At 45.1% G+C, this 13,677-nt stretch overlaps 1 protein-coding gene across 1 annotated transcript in view; it reads left to right on the top strand.

The window, feature by feature from the left end:
- Window positions 1-13,677, top strand: part of Pus7 (pseudouridine synthase 7) — a 40,979-nt gene that overhangs the window by 14,193 nt on the left and 13,109 nt on the right. Inside the window, exons 6-8 of the mRNA XM_051152137.1 lie at window positions 3,901-4,012; window positions 4,887-4,964; window positions 12,125-12,253. Of these exons, the coding sequence (XP_051008094.1) occupies window positions 3,901-4,012; window positions 4,887-4,964; window positions 12,125-12,253 (319 nt within the window). The remainder of the gene's footprint in view (window positions 1-3,900; window positions 4,013-4,886; window positions 4,965-12,124; window positions 12,254-13,677) is intronic.

The raw sequence follows: 13,677 nt of genomic DNA, 5'->3' as shown, positions 1-13,677 counted from the left end.
GTGTGTGTGTGTATATATATATATATAAAATATATATTTAAAAAGAAAAGAATTGTGCATTCTAAATCATAGTGCCCAGGATCAGAAATAACAAGCTGTTAGATGTTAGGTATTTTGTGTTAACCTAGTCTGAAAAAGGCACATTGCTTTACCTATTCAAACATGGTAAATTTTATGTATATATTATAACATTACACAAACAAGCAATAGATTGATATTTTGACATTATATTATGCCAATTGCTTTTTCACCACAAACTCTAGCAAAGGGATCTGGGGCTGGCTGTGAAGCATGCTTGCATCATCTCGGCACTCAAGAGGCAAAGGAGTCGAGTTCATGGCTAACCTGAGCTGCATAGTCCAGAAGGGCTACCGCCTCCAGCTTCTCCGTACTTTCTGAAATAAATGGTTCCCAGGCAGGGTCTCTGGACTTAGGCCTAAGGAGGGAGAGGCACAGACTCTGTGGAAAGAAAGAATCCCAGGGACCACAGTAGAAAGTGCCCAAGGTTTGGCGAGATAGGGACTTGAAAACATGCCAGTCAGGAAGCAACACAATAAATCACTGATGTCTATTTGCTCCAGGAGTTTGTGTTGGAATGCTGAGACTGGAAACGAGTCTGCACAGTAGGCCGGGACAGAAGGCGGTATGCAGAGAGTGCTATTTAAATAAAGCAGTAAAGCACAGGGTAGGGGGAAGAAGACATGAATTTGACTTTGAAGCTACTAGGGCCATGAATGTACTTATGTATAAAATGAGAGGCCCAGAGGAAGGGGAAGGCAGTAAAGACAATGGATGGAGCAGGAGATGGAGACAGCTAAAGGTTGGTATATGGGTGCATTGATGAAGCTGACCTTGAATAAGCAGAAAATGTTGTACGTGCTGCCCCCTTGTGTCATCTTCCCCAGGCTACCAGCATCTTTCCTTCCTCCCTCACGGGACCTCTGGGCATGGTTTCCCTTGTTAGCTGGCTTCCTTCTGTGTAGGTCGGACAGTGATGTCATACCTTCTGAAGGTAGAAGCAGCCTTCTGGACAGAGGAAGTGCATTGCCAGCCTTAGAATTCTTTGCAAATGTTTTATAAATTGGAGCGCCTCAAAAGTGTGGAAGGCGTCTTAGCCTCGCTCAAATTGCAAGGTTAAGTGTATGTACCTTACTTAGTGTTCTCAGGGACTGGTGTTTATGTAGAGTCCAAGATGGATTTGTTTGCTTATTCAGAATATTCCCAGTGCAAATGTTTCTCTCTTCTGTATAGTGAGTATTCCTAGAAGAGGAATATTTGCATTGGTAGTCACAGAAGTCCTTGAATTCATGCGCTGTGCTTGGATTTGGTAATAGAGGTGCATGCTTTTGAGGCAAGCTCACTGGTGGTCCTGGTTTCTGTCAAGGGAGGGTACCACTTGGGTTTTCAGTCTTGTGGCCGCATTTAGTTCTTGCATTGGACTGCCTGTGACTGTGCTAAAGGCCAGTAGTTTAACAGTGTAGCAATCAGCTTCTGTTGTACTTGGTTATTTTTATTTTAGCTTCTTATTGTGTACCTTGTCAACGGTGTGCCCACAAAGAGGAGGTAGCTCCGAGTATCCATCGGCCACCTTCACAGTGAACAGCATTCTCTTGTTTCTGTTTAGCCCGTTGCACACACTGTGTACACTTGTGTTTTCTTTTGGGGGCATTTTCAAGTAAATTAATAGGACATGTCATTTTATTCCTAAATTCTTCAGTATATATTTGCCAAATGAGGACTAAACTCCCAAACCATTGTCACATCCAGTAAGATGAAAACGGCTTCCTAAAATCCACCACCCCACACATGAGTTTTTCCCTGAGTCATTCAGGACTTAGGTTGTTCAGATGACCTTAAAAAGCAAGACCATTACATTGATTTATGTCCCATAAATCATCTCTTAATTTGTTTAATCTATAACTTGATGAGTATAGAAAACTAATAATCACAGCACTCAGTTATAAAGATTTTTACATCTCAATGCAGGAAACTACAACACACACACACACACACACACACACACACACACACACACACACAGCAAAGCAGTAGCTGCATCCTCATCACCACGATACGATGCTCACAGCATTTTGGACATGTCTTACCATAGTCAAAAAACACATCTGTCAAAAGAGAGGTATTCCATATTGGGTCTGGAGAGTTTGCTGTATCAGACAGGACAGCTGGGAGGACGGACGGATGGATGGACTGACAGGCCCACTGTGAAGAGATTGAGACAGAAGGGCTGCGCCCAGAGGGTAGTTTCCTATTTGTTCACTGTTTGCCTCCACACCATTCCATCTCTGCCGTCTGCATGGCTGTAGGTGCATTTGAAGCCTGCGGTGCGCCTTACCATGCGGTCATGTGCATGCTCACCCGTAAAGCGCGCTAACGGAACATCAATTAAACGTTACTCTCTTGTGCTCTTTATGCTGTGCATTCGGACAGAGGTCAGAACTGCAGCAGGTAAGAGCGCTTGGCGTTGCACGTAGTCAGGATGAAATGCCAATGTTGTCGTAAGTGCTGGGGTACAGACAGCCTTGATTAAGGGTAGTGAGCTGGAAGAAAAGATGAAAAGGCTACTCCTATTGACAAAGCCCTAAGGAAAATTGTGCAAGTTTCACTCCAGGAGCAACAGAGGTACTTATAATATTTTTCTATGCACACGTGTACAGAATGTTTCTGTACCCGACTCGTGTTCATCAAGAAGGAAGTGGATTTTCCTGGCGGTTTTCTGAGGTGGGTCACTGCTTGTTTCCCCGGCTGATGGGTCTTTACGTTGTAGATGAGATCACTCACCTGTTGTCAAGAACTGCTTTGACAACTCCAGGTGTTCACTCAGCTTCAGACGCAGGATTATCTAAGTTTGTGTGAAAAAGACTTTCTTCGGACAAAGACAAAGGAAAAATTTCCAGATAAAAAAAGTCTTTCTAGTTGATTGTACAAAATACGTTTCTAGAATTTTTCTTTCACAGGGTTTTTGTGTCGGTGATTTTTCTTTGGTGGAGTTTTTGTGTCAGTGAAACTGGATATGCCCCTCAGCAAACAGACCACCTTTGAATGTTTGCAGTGTCTGCAAATTGTAGCTGTGGTTTATTTTTCTCAGAGCCCCGATTTTCTTTTTCCTTTTCTTTTTTTTTTTTTTACTCTGAACTGTTTACATCTAAATCTTGCATTGTTTAAAATGTGTTTCTAGATTGTAGTATGTTTAAATTAATGGGCCTAAAAGAGCGGTTTGACAGTCAGGCTTTCCTGGGTCATTGGTTGTTTATCTGTTGCTAGAGTTGGGCAGTCACGGTAGCACTGGCTTAGAAGGTACATCTAATGTGGCTCAGGTTTTCACACACCCCCTAAGAGTCAGGCTTTGAGTGCCAGCTGCACAGAGATCTGTAGAGCATTTGTGTATATTAACTCAACTTTTATGGTGGAGATGGCCTTTGGAAAATGTACAGAGTCACTGGGACAAGTCTTCACACACCCTGTCTCCATCTGTGCTACCATGTGTGAACACCAGCTGTAAAGCAGAAATGTTTACAGTAAGTAGGCTGTCCTCTCGAAGGCCGGTGTAGCCCCTTGGTCCTGATGTGAGCTGAGGCACCACTGCCTCCGTGTATATGCCGAGAGAAGACAGCTGCTATTCCTGCTTATTTTCTACACCACTTACACTTCGCTTTTGAATTTAAATGTAGACAGTGTTTAAGTACCCAGTTACAGCAAGTTTAATATGTATGGTTCATATAGCTATAATAACCATTTATGCTCCCTGTTAGGCTGCATCTGATTGGCTACTGAAAAGTTCTGTACACCCCACCTCCAAATGAGCTCCATAAAGTCTCATTAAAGAAAAAAAATTCAATTTTTATTATAGTATATATGACATTTAAATTTTTTGTTTTTAAGATCCAAGAAAACATTCTTGGCCAAAATCTCGGGGAAGTTACTGCCACTTTGTCCTATACAAGGAGAACAAAGACACAATGGACGCCATCAATGTCCTGTCCAAATATTTACGGTTAGTGTCTTGTTACTGTTTTTACCTGAAATTAGTAAAGTAGGAATGTGGTCTCTTTTTCCATGGGAAGGAAGGGGTGGGGGGTGTGGGGGGGGATGTGGGGGGAGGAGGAGGGAGGGGTGGGGGATGTGGGGGGGAAGGAGGAGGGAGGGGTGGGGGAGGGGGGAAAGGGGGAGGGAGGGGGAAGGGGGAGGGGAGGGGTGGAGGATGCAGGGGGAGGGGGAGGGAAGACGGAATCGGAGACCAGTGAGTAGAGCAAGACCTTTTAAATTCCTATGCCAATAATATAAGATGAAAAGTCTGGAAGCAAATAATTCACATACAATTAAGAGCAGAACAATGCCAGGCACGGTGGCGCACGCCTTTAATCCCAGCACTTGGGAGGCAGAAGCAGGCTGATCTCTGTGAGTTCGAGGCCAGCCTGGTCTACAGAGTGAGTCCAGGACAGCCAAGGCTACGCAGAGAAACCCTGTCTGGAAAGAAAAAAAAAAAATCGCATTACTGTAACTTCTTGAAAACTGAAGGTGTAGAATTTCAGAGTGCTGTGTGGATACCTCTAGACTAGATTCCCCCTTTACTGCCCCAGTTCTGTGTAACAGATTATTTCAGACGTGGAAGTGGGTAGCTTGTGGTTTCTTTCCTGGTTAGCCAGGTGACAGGCCCAGGCTGAGGCTCTGCATCAAGCCCTGCTAAGAAGGTGGCTTGTTGCTATTTTCCTTGCATGTTCATTTATATTTTCCCTCAATAAACTCTTCACTGAAATTTCTCCTTAGTCTCTTACTATGTTAGCATATGTGTTTATGAAACTTAAGTTATTAGAAATGCGCTTTGGTTTAAGGTGTGTGACTTCAGAATGCTTTCTTTGTCTCCCCAGAGTAAAACCTAACATATTTTCCTACATGGGAACCAAAGACAAAAGGGCCATCACAGTCCAGGAGATTGCTGTTCTCAAGTAAGTAGAGACCTGCCTTCCCCTCGGGGGCCTCAGCTCTGCTCTGTGAAATTTGCCACATTCAACTTTGTATGGAAGCTCTGCCTTTAAAAAAAAAAAAATTAGGCTTTTTTATTGTGTGTGTTTGTTTATGTGTATGTATTTATGTATGTACACGCACACCATAGCACGTCTGTGGAGGTCAAAGGACACTGGGGGGGGCTCCCTTCTCCTGTGCTGTCGGGTCGGCAGCAGATGCCTCTGCCTGCTGAGCCTAGCTTCTACTTTTCTGTAAATATCATTTTCCTATTTCATTTTTTCACCCTGAATCTCTTTCCTAATCTATGAAACTTTTTTTTTTTTTTTTTTTTTTTGAGAAAATTTTAAAAGCTGTTTGTGATGGAGCGGAAAGAGGAAGTGCACCTTTCTTCTGTTTCTTAAATATCAATATGTGTTCTTTGATATTCACTTACAGGGAATAAGATCTTCTGTCTGTAACAGACATACCGGTGAAAAAGGTGGTTTCTGCTTTTGAAGCAGATCTAGAAAAGGACAGTTACACTGTGTCCTGCTGGAGCGGGCTGAGCTAGGGGTGTGCTGTAGTCTGTCTGACTGCAAGCCTGGGACTTACCATGACGGTCAGTCAGGGAGCGTTTGCACAGATAATGAGGGGTGTCCAGGTTTTAGTTTAGATGAGGGCTTCTCACCTCCGCACTAAGTGCTTTCCAACTGGGACAGTCTCTGTTGTGTGAACTGGTTCTGCTTGCTGTAAGATATTTAGCGGCCTCCCTGATCTCTGTCCTTTCCACATGGCAAGCATATAACAAACAAGTCCCTGCTCCTCATACAGCTGTGAAAAGAAACAGACTTGGGCTGGAGAGATGGCTCAGTGGTTAAGAGCACCACCTGTTCTTCCAAAGGTCCTGAGTTCAATTCCTGGCAACCACATGGTGGTTCACTACCATCAATTATGTAACCTGATACCCGCTTCTGGCCTGCAGGTGTACAAGCAGACAACACTGTATACGCAATAATAAATAAATCTTTAAAAAAAAGAAAGAAAGAAAGAAAAGAAGAAACAGACTTGTCAGATATACAGGAGGGGCAGGGAAGCATTGCTGCTGGTTGAGAACTCGTGGCCTAGGTAGAAGGATGCGATGTTTCTCGGGACCTGGGAGGCCTTAGGTTGGTATCTCCAAACCAATAAAACATTACAATATTAGAAAGATTTGGGGAGCACCGCACATACACTGCCTGGTAAGTAGTTTTTTTGGGCACATAGCAAGAGCTAAAACTTTCTGTGAGCTCGCTTCAGTAGCATTTATTGCTAAAATTGGAACCGTGCAGAGGAGACAGCATGCATCCATGTAGGAAAGACACAAACTTCTGGGGCGTCCGCTACGTTTTAGGTAAACTGATGCTGCAGAAGAGCGTTAGGTTAAGCGAAATCGCCAAGATGCGGGGAAAAATGACTATATCCCCCTTTCCGGTATGTGGATCTTTGGTTTTAAGTGTGCTGGGGGGGGGCGTGGCATGAGAAGGGGAGGAAGGCATCTCAAGAGGGAGGGGGGGGGGGAGAGAATATAGGAAGGTGTGTGGCAAAGACAGGTGGAGGTTGTTTTTGAGGAGATTTGAAAGAGTTGGGCACACAGGAAGGTGGACAGGATGAGTGAGATCAAAATAAAATAACACATATGTATGAAAACGACATGGGAGAACCCATTTACTGTGTATGCTAAACTAAAGAGGGGAAGGCGAGAACACAGTAGAAGTAGAATTAACACTGTTAAGGAAGGGGCTGGAGAGATGGCTCAGAGGTTAAGAGCACTGACTGCCCTTCCAAAGGTCATGAGTTCAATTCCCAGCAAGCACATGGTGGCTCACAACCATCTATAACAATATCTGGTGCTCTCTTCTGGTGTGCAGGCAGAATGCTGGATACATAATAAATAAATAAATCTTAAAAAAAAAAGAAAGAAAGAAAGAAAAAAGACTGTTAAGGAAGAGAATGAAGGGCTGGAGAAAGGGAAAAGGAAGACAAGGAAAGACTGGGCTGAGGGAGGGCAGGGTCCAGATCCTGAAAGACCGAATGGTCATGTTGAAGACTGGGGCAACTGGGTGTATCCTACCCCTTTTTCTTCCTCGACCTGAGGCAGTGGCCCCTTGTCATGAGAGCGCCTCTCCATCACCTTGACTGGGTGTGTGTGAAGATGTCGCTTTGTTTGGAATGGGGCCCGAGGAGCTGTTGCCTATTTGAAGATTAGAAACAATCATTTTTAAACCAAGGCACTGTTCTCGGCATCAGCCAGTAGGTGTCAGGCTTGATCAGGGTACTGCTCCGCCCTTGTAGACTTTGTTTTCATTTTCCTGTTGACTTTGTGAGGCACTGTAATAGCCGCCCAAGTGCTGGCCTTTGAAGGCATGTGGCACTTATCTCGCGGATACAGGCTACACCCTGCATTGCTTAATGGAGCTGTGTGGTGGGCGATTGGCCTTTCCCGTGAGAACTGGTGAACAGGATAAACCCTTTCTGCCACACAGGGATTTGAGTTATTGCTGAGGTGATAGCCCTTGGATAAGCAGCCTTTCTTTCCAGGTTCTCGCAACTCTGATCTACTTCATAATTTCAACAGGATCTCCAACTGTCTTATTGGGGTGAATTGCCTCTTTTCCTGTCTGCCCCTGCCAGTCTCCTGTCTGAGCGTAGGCCAGTATTTCTCTGGAATTTTTATTAAAGGCTTGTGTGTAACAGGTCAGTTTGTTGGCCCTTACTGCTTAAAAACAAGATTGTCACATAGGAATTTACAACCAAAAGCTCTTGGTCGGCCTTCACCTTCAAGAACCAAACACAGCCCCGGGCTTCTGCTGCGCGGATGCAGAAATGGCTGTCCATCATGTATGGAGAGAGAATGTTATTCCGCTGTAGAAGAGTGAAATACCAGTGCATCTTATAGCATAATACGCCTTGAGAGCGATGTGTTGTTGGGCATGTTGGCACAAGCACTAATCCTACCACTCTGTAAAGGAAAAGCAAGCTTGAAGCCAGCCAGGGCTACACAGGGAGACCCTGACATTAAAAAAAAAAAAAATTACAGTAAATAGTTAAGCATAAGAAAATCACTATTTGACTTCGTTTCCATTATTTGATTTTATTCCATTGGACATGAAGTGTCCAAAATGGGGACTCTTCAGACAAAAAGTGCATTAACAGTTACACAGCTGCAGGGAAGAAAGGCCAGATGGGGGCTGCGGGGAAGGAAGGCCAGAGGCCGTGGAGCCACTGCTGAGTGGATGAGGTTTCATTTTCAGGTGATGGAGACACACTGAGCACATTGTGAGTAGATATTGAAAACAGCCAACATGGTGAATTTTATGTTTTTTAAGAAGGACAAGGCTGGGCACTCACCCACACTTGGGAGGCAGAGGTAGACGAATCTCTGTGAGACCAGCCTGATCTATGTACTGAGTTCCAGACCAGCAAAGCTACATAGTGAGACCCTGTCCTCTGGTTTTTTTGGAGACAGGGTTTGTCTGTGTAGCCTTGGCTGTCCTGGACTCGCTTTGTAGACCAGCCTGTGTCTGCGTCCGCGAGTGCTGGGATTAATGTTGTGGGCCACCAAGTGCAGCTGGAAACCCCATTTTAAAAAAGAAAGGGCAGGACAGCTGCCAGGCTCTTTCCTGGTACTAGTACAAAACTGTCTCCAAAGGACAGCCAGGCTGACAACTCCCTTCTTTGTTGTTCCTGTCCTTTGCTTGTACTTATTTTTTTACTTTATTTATTTATTTATTTTGTTCCTGCTCTGAAATGTTGCCACTTTCTCCACCGGTGCCCACTGGCTGAAGAGCTCCATCCGCTGGTCCTCACTGGCTTCTGCTGACCCTGTGTGTTTGTGTGATACAGTTCCGGGACTGACTCATGCCCTTGACTTGCAGCGTCCTCCCTCTACAGTCAACTCAGGGGCTGGGTGCCTCTTTTCTCCTGGGCCTGCTGCGACTTGGCAGCTGGGGCACACCTGCTCCCCTGCTTGAGCTTGCCCTGGTGTGTGTGAGGTCCTGCAGGGGTACAGGGGCTGGGGGAGCTGGGTGAACAGGTTTCACCCATCTCCTGACTTGATGGCTATCTTCTACCATTTCTATTAATTAATGGAGCAGCTTTTTTTTTTTTTTTTAAGTTAGTAAGGCTGGTGGTTGTAAGGCCCAAAGGTTTAAAAGTACCCAACGCTGACCAAAAGTGGGGGAGTATGGGTAAAGTAATGAAAAGCCTGGTCAGTCTGCTTTCTTACATAGCAAATGCGGACGTAAACAGGCTACATCTATAAGGAGTTAGTAGTCTTCAGGGAGCATTGATGCATTTTTGCTAAAGAATTCCAGAAGAGCTGGCAACAGCTTAAAGGTAGACTGCTTGCCTGGCATGTGTGAAGCACTAAGCTCAATTCCCAGCATAGAAATAAAAAGAATTCCAGGAGCTCAGGTAGTATATAGGTGATTTTAAAAAAAAAATGTGTTGTATTTTTATATGTATGAATGTTTTACCAGCTTCTATGTATGTACACTGTATGTATGACTGGTGACCATGGAAGTCAGCAAAGGGGTCAGATCTTCTGGAACTGAAGTTACAGATCGTTGTGAGCCACCATGCCGGTGCTGAGAATCAAACCTGGGTCCTCTGCAGAGCAGTAAGTGCTCTTAGCCAGTGAGCCATCTCTCTAGCCCCAGGTGAAAAGTTTTCAAGTTATATTTTTAATGTGTGTGTGCCCTGCATGGTGTTCCTTCAGAGGCCAGAAGAGGGCATCAGATTCCGTAGAGCTGGAGTTGCGGGTGTCTGTAAGCACCCAGTGTGTGCGCTAAGAAGCAAACTGGTCCTGGAAGAGCAGCCAGTACTCTGAATTGCTGAGCTGTGTCTCCAGCCCTGTGTAAGTGAATTGTAAAACTTTACACAGCTTCATTTCTTCTTTAAATTTATTTATTTTATGACCAAGGAGTAGAGCAAGGTTGCCCCATTAGTTCCTTCCATGTGTTGGGGCTGGAGCAGCCTATGGAACATGTTCCTTCATTAGCTGCTTGGGGCCAGAGCCACACCCACCCCTCCCCCAGTGCCAGAGCCACACCCACCCCTCCCCCAGTGCTTCTACTGCTCCGTGTTTACACGTGTAAGTATACGGGTGTACGCACAGATGTGCACACATACACATAAACATTCACACATGCACACACATAAACAAATGGCGCACGTGCCCACACAGACGTAAATGTATGGGGAACCCTTGGCAGACTCAAGCCAAGCTCGCACCCTTGCCTCTGCTCCTTGACCAAAGTGGCTATCTCACCAAAGGGAACATGGGCGTGGCAAAAAGTAAAGCCATGTTTTTAGGCCCCGTGGTGGATTGTGTGGCATTGTTTCTAATAATTGAAAATTGGAAACAACTAGTCCGTGACTCACATTAGAGAGTCCTAAAGACAATTCATAGTCTAATAAATAAGTTGGATTCCTGGAGCCCAGATGGTAGAAAAGAGGGACCTGCCGACTCTTTTTGTATTCAGGAAAATTCAAAGATGCGCATGGAAGCATTCAAGGTGATGGTGTAAAGTGACTCGCGTTGGGGAGGAGGTCGGTGAGAGTTCTGCCAAGACCTTTGACCTTATAGTGTATTGTGAAACCTATTTTTTGGTTTTGGGTGTTACCGTTTTGTCTTTAGTCAGAGTCTCACTTTGTAACCTTGGCTGACCTAAGAGTGGCTATATAGCCCAGGATGGCCTCCTTATAGCATTACAGGGCCTTTTGGGGTTGGGATTTTTTTGTTTGTTTGGTTTTTTGTTTTTAGATTCATCTTATTTAATGTGTATTTTGCCTACGTTTGCACCATGTGCAGGCTTGGTGCCTGTGGATGGCAAAAGATGGTATCAGATCTGGAACGCGTTCCGGATGGTTGTGGGTTCCAGCATGTGGGTGCTGGGAATCAAACCCAGGTCCTCTGTAAGAACAGCAAGTGCTCTTAACTGCTGAGCCATCTCTTCAGACTGTGTGTGTGTGTGTGTGTGTGCGCGCGCACATGCGCACATATGTATGTATGTTAGCATTTTCAACATTTTAATCTATGAAGAACATGAAGCCCTGTCAGACAGACATCTTTTCTGAGGGTATTGTGTTAATCTTAGTTCAAAACTTCCCAGGCCAGGAGGCTAAGGAGATAGTGGGGCAGCAGTGTGTGTGCTGCTCTCGTGGAGCACACACACTGGGCAGTCTGTGACCTCTGGCACTGTAGGGGATCCAGTGACTGGCCTCCAGGGGCACCTGTACTTATTCACACGTGCACACAATTTCTTATAAAACCTAAATCTTTCCAAGAAAGAAACTGTTAACATCAGCTGCGAGTGGGGAGGGTTCTGGGGATAGAGAAAGAACAAAGCCTTTTCAGTGTAGTATTTGCTTTTCTACATAGATTCCCTATTGAGGAAGACAAAAGACTTTCTAATATAACAATTCTAACAGCATGGCAAATACTTCTGTAAAATGATAGCAGGGTAGGGGTTTCTCAGTCTAGCTATATACAGCTTTAATGTGTGTTTTATTTGATTTTATTTTGTTTGTTTGTTTTGTTTTATTTTATTTTTCAAGACAGGGTTTCTCTGTGTAGCCTTGACTGTCCTGGACTTGCTTTGTAGACCAGGTTGGCGTAGAACTCACAGAGATCCACCTGCCTCTGCCTCCCAAGTGCTGGGATTAAAGGCATGCACCCCCACCACCTGGCCTTTGAGATGTAATGTGTGTTTTTAAAGAAAGAAAATGCAGAGCTCAAATCTTTTTCCAGGGGATGAACCTATGGATTTTCTTTTGTGGTTTCCAAGGTTGTTTTTTGGTTATGAGTTTACGATCTTTCTCTTACTGGCCCAATTATGACTAACCTCTTCTTAAACGTTAAGAGGCCATTCTTTAGAGTTCTGTGGTATTGCTATCTGCTGCCATCAGCTTTGTCACCTCCCGCCCACAGAAAGCAGAGACCTCCACATCTCTTACCTATGTGCTGCCATGGGTGATTAAGCCCCAGCATTGCAATACTGTCACGCATGAGAATAGTTCGGGGCCGGGAAACATGCACCCAGCTTCCTTGCGGTCACAGCCTTGTTGTGCCCTTGTCCTCCGTAGAGTCTCATGACTTTCTCTGCTCCTCTTCTCTTTAAAGGATAAGCGCACAAAGGCTCGCCCACCTGAACAAGTGCTTGATGAACTTTAAGCTGGGGAACTTCAGCTATCAGAAAAGCCCTCTGAAGCTGGGAGAGCTTCAAGGCAATCACTTCACAGTCGTCCTCAGGTAAAGTGCTGCTGCAGCAGTAGAGGCTGGGCTTGGCCAGCTGGCTCTGTCACCATGAGAGCTTTCGTATGTGCTGACCATGTACAGGGTAGCTGCTGGGACACACAGAAATGCTGGCTGGGAGAACAGGGCCTGTAGGAGTGAGGAGCAAATACTGAGTAGTATTTTTCCTGATAAATGGTCGGTCGATCAGTCTGTCTGTCTCTCTCTCTCTCTCTCTCCCTCTCCCTCTCCCTCTCTCCCTCTCCTTCTCTCTCTCCCCCAAAGCTTCCCATAGCCTTCAGAAATACTGTGTTCTTCAGATACAGTTTTTATTATACTTTTAAAATTAATTTATTCATATTACATCTCAATTGTTGTTCCATCCTTTGTTTCCTCCCGTTCCTCCCTCCCTCTCGCTTTCACCCTATTCCCCTCCCCTATGTCTGTGACTGAGGGGGACCTCCTCCCCCTCTATATGAACCTGTTATTTTAGTCAAGGGTGGAGGGTTGGCAGTGGTGATGTTTTTGGTTCTTAGAGACTGGTTTCTTTGTGTGGCCCTGTCTGTCCTGGAATTCAACTAGGCTGGCCTAGACTCACAGAGATCCACCAGCCTCTGCCTCTTGAGTGCTGGGATTAAAGGCATGCTCCTTGTTGTTGTTTGTGGGGGTGGGGGATGTTTTTGTTTTGTTTTGTTTTGTTTTGAGACAGGGTTTCTCTATGTAGCCTTGGCTGTTCTGAACTCGCTTTGTAGACCAGGCTGGTCTTGAACTCACAGTGATCTGCCTGTCTCTGCCTCCCAAGTGCTGGGATTACAGGCATGCACCACTACACCTGGTTAAGAGCCTATAATTTAATTGGTATGAGGTGCCTAGAGTGGGCACATTCATAGAAAGCTTACTTTGGCAAAGAGTTATTTGTCAGTTTAAGTTTCAGTCTGGGAACAGGCACATGCCGGCAATCCCAGCTCTCTGGAGGCAGAGGTAGAAGATCACACTACTCTTTGAAGGTCAGCCTGGTCTCCAAGGATCACAGGCTGGCTGGGGGTGGGGGGTGGGGCTACATAATATGGCAAAACTGTTACAAAATAAATGAATGATGAATTTGGAGACAGTGAACAAGTTGGGGATCACTGCACCACATTGCACACGTGCTTCATGCTCTAATAATTTGCACTTAAAACTGATTAAAATGATCTGGCCAGTGGTGGGACATGCCTTGTATCCCAGCACTAAGGATTAAAGCACAGAGGCAGGGCAGTCTGTGAGTTTAAGGCCACCTTTTTCTACAAATCCAGTTCTGGGATACCCAGGGCTACGCAGAGAGAGAGACCCTATTCCCCTCCCGCCCCCCCAAAAAACCCAAACAACAAATGATTAAAATGGTAAATTTGTATAATCACATTAACAAACCCGCCGAGTCCTCAGAGAAAAGATTGCAGAGG

The sequence above is a fragment of the Acomys russatus genome, chromosome 10 (assembly GCF_903995435.1).
Source record: "Acomys russatus chromosome 10, mAcoRus1.1, whole genome shotgun sequence".
Classification (NCBI taxonomy): domain Eukaryota; kingdom Metazoa; phylum Chordata; class Mammalia; order Rodentia; family Muridae; genus Acomys; species Acomys russatus.
The sequence above is the reverse complement of the archived record's forward strand: the minus strand, read 5'-3'. Positions and strand labels throughout refer to the sequence as shown.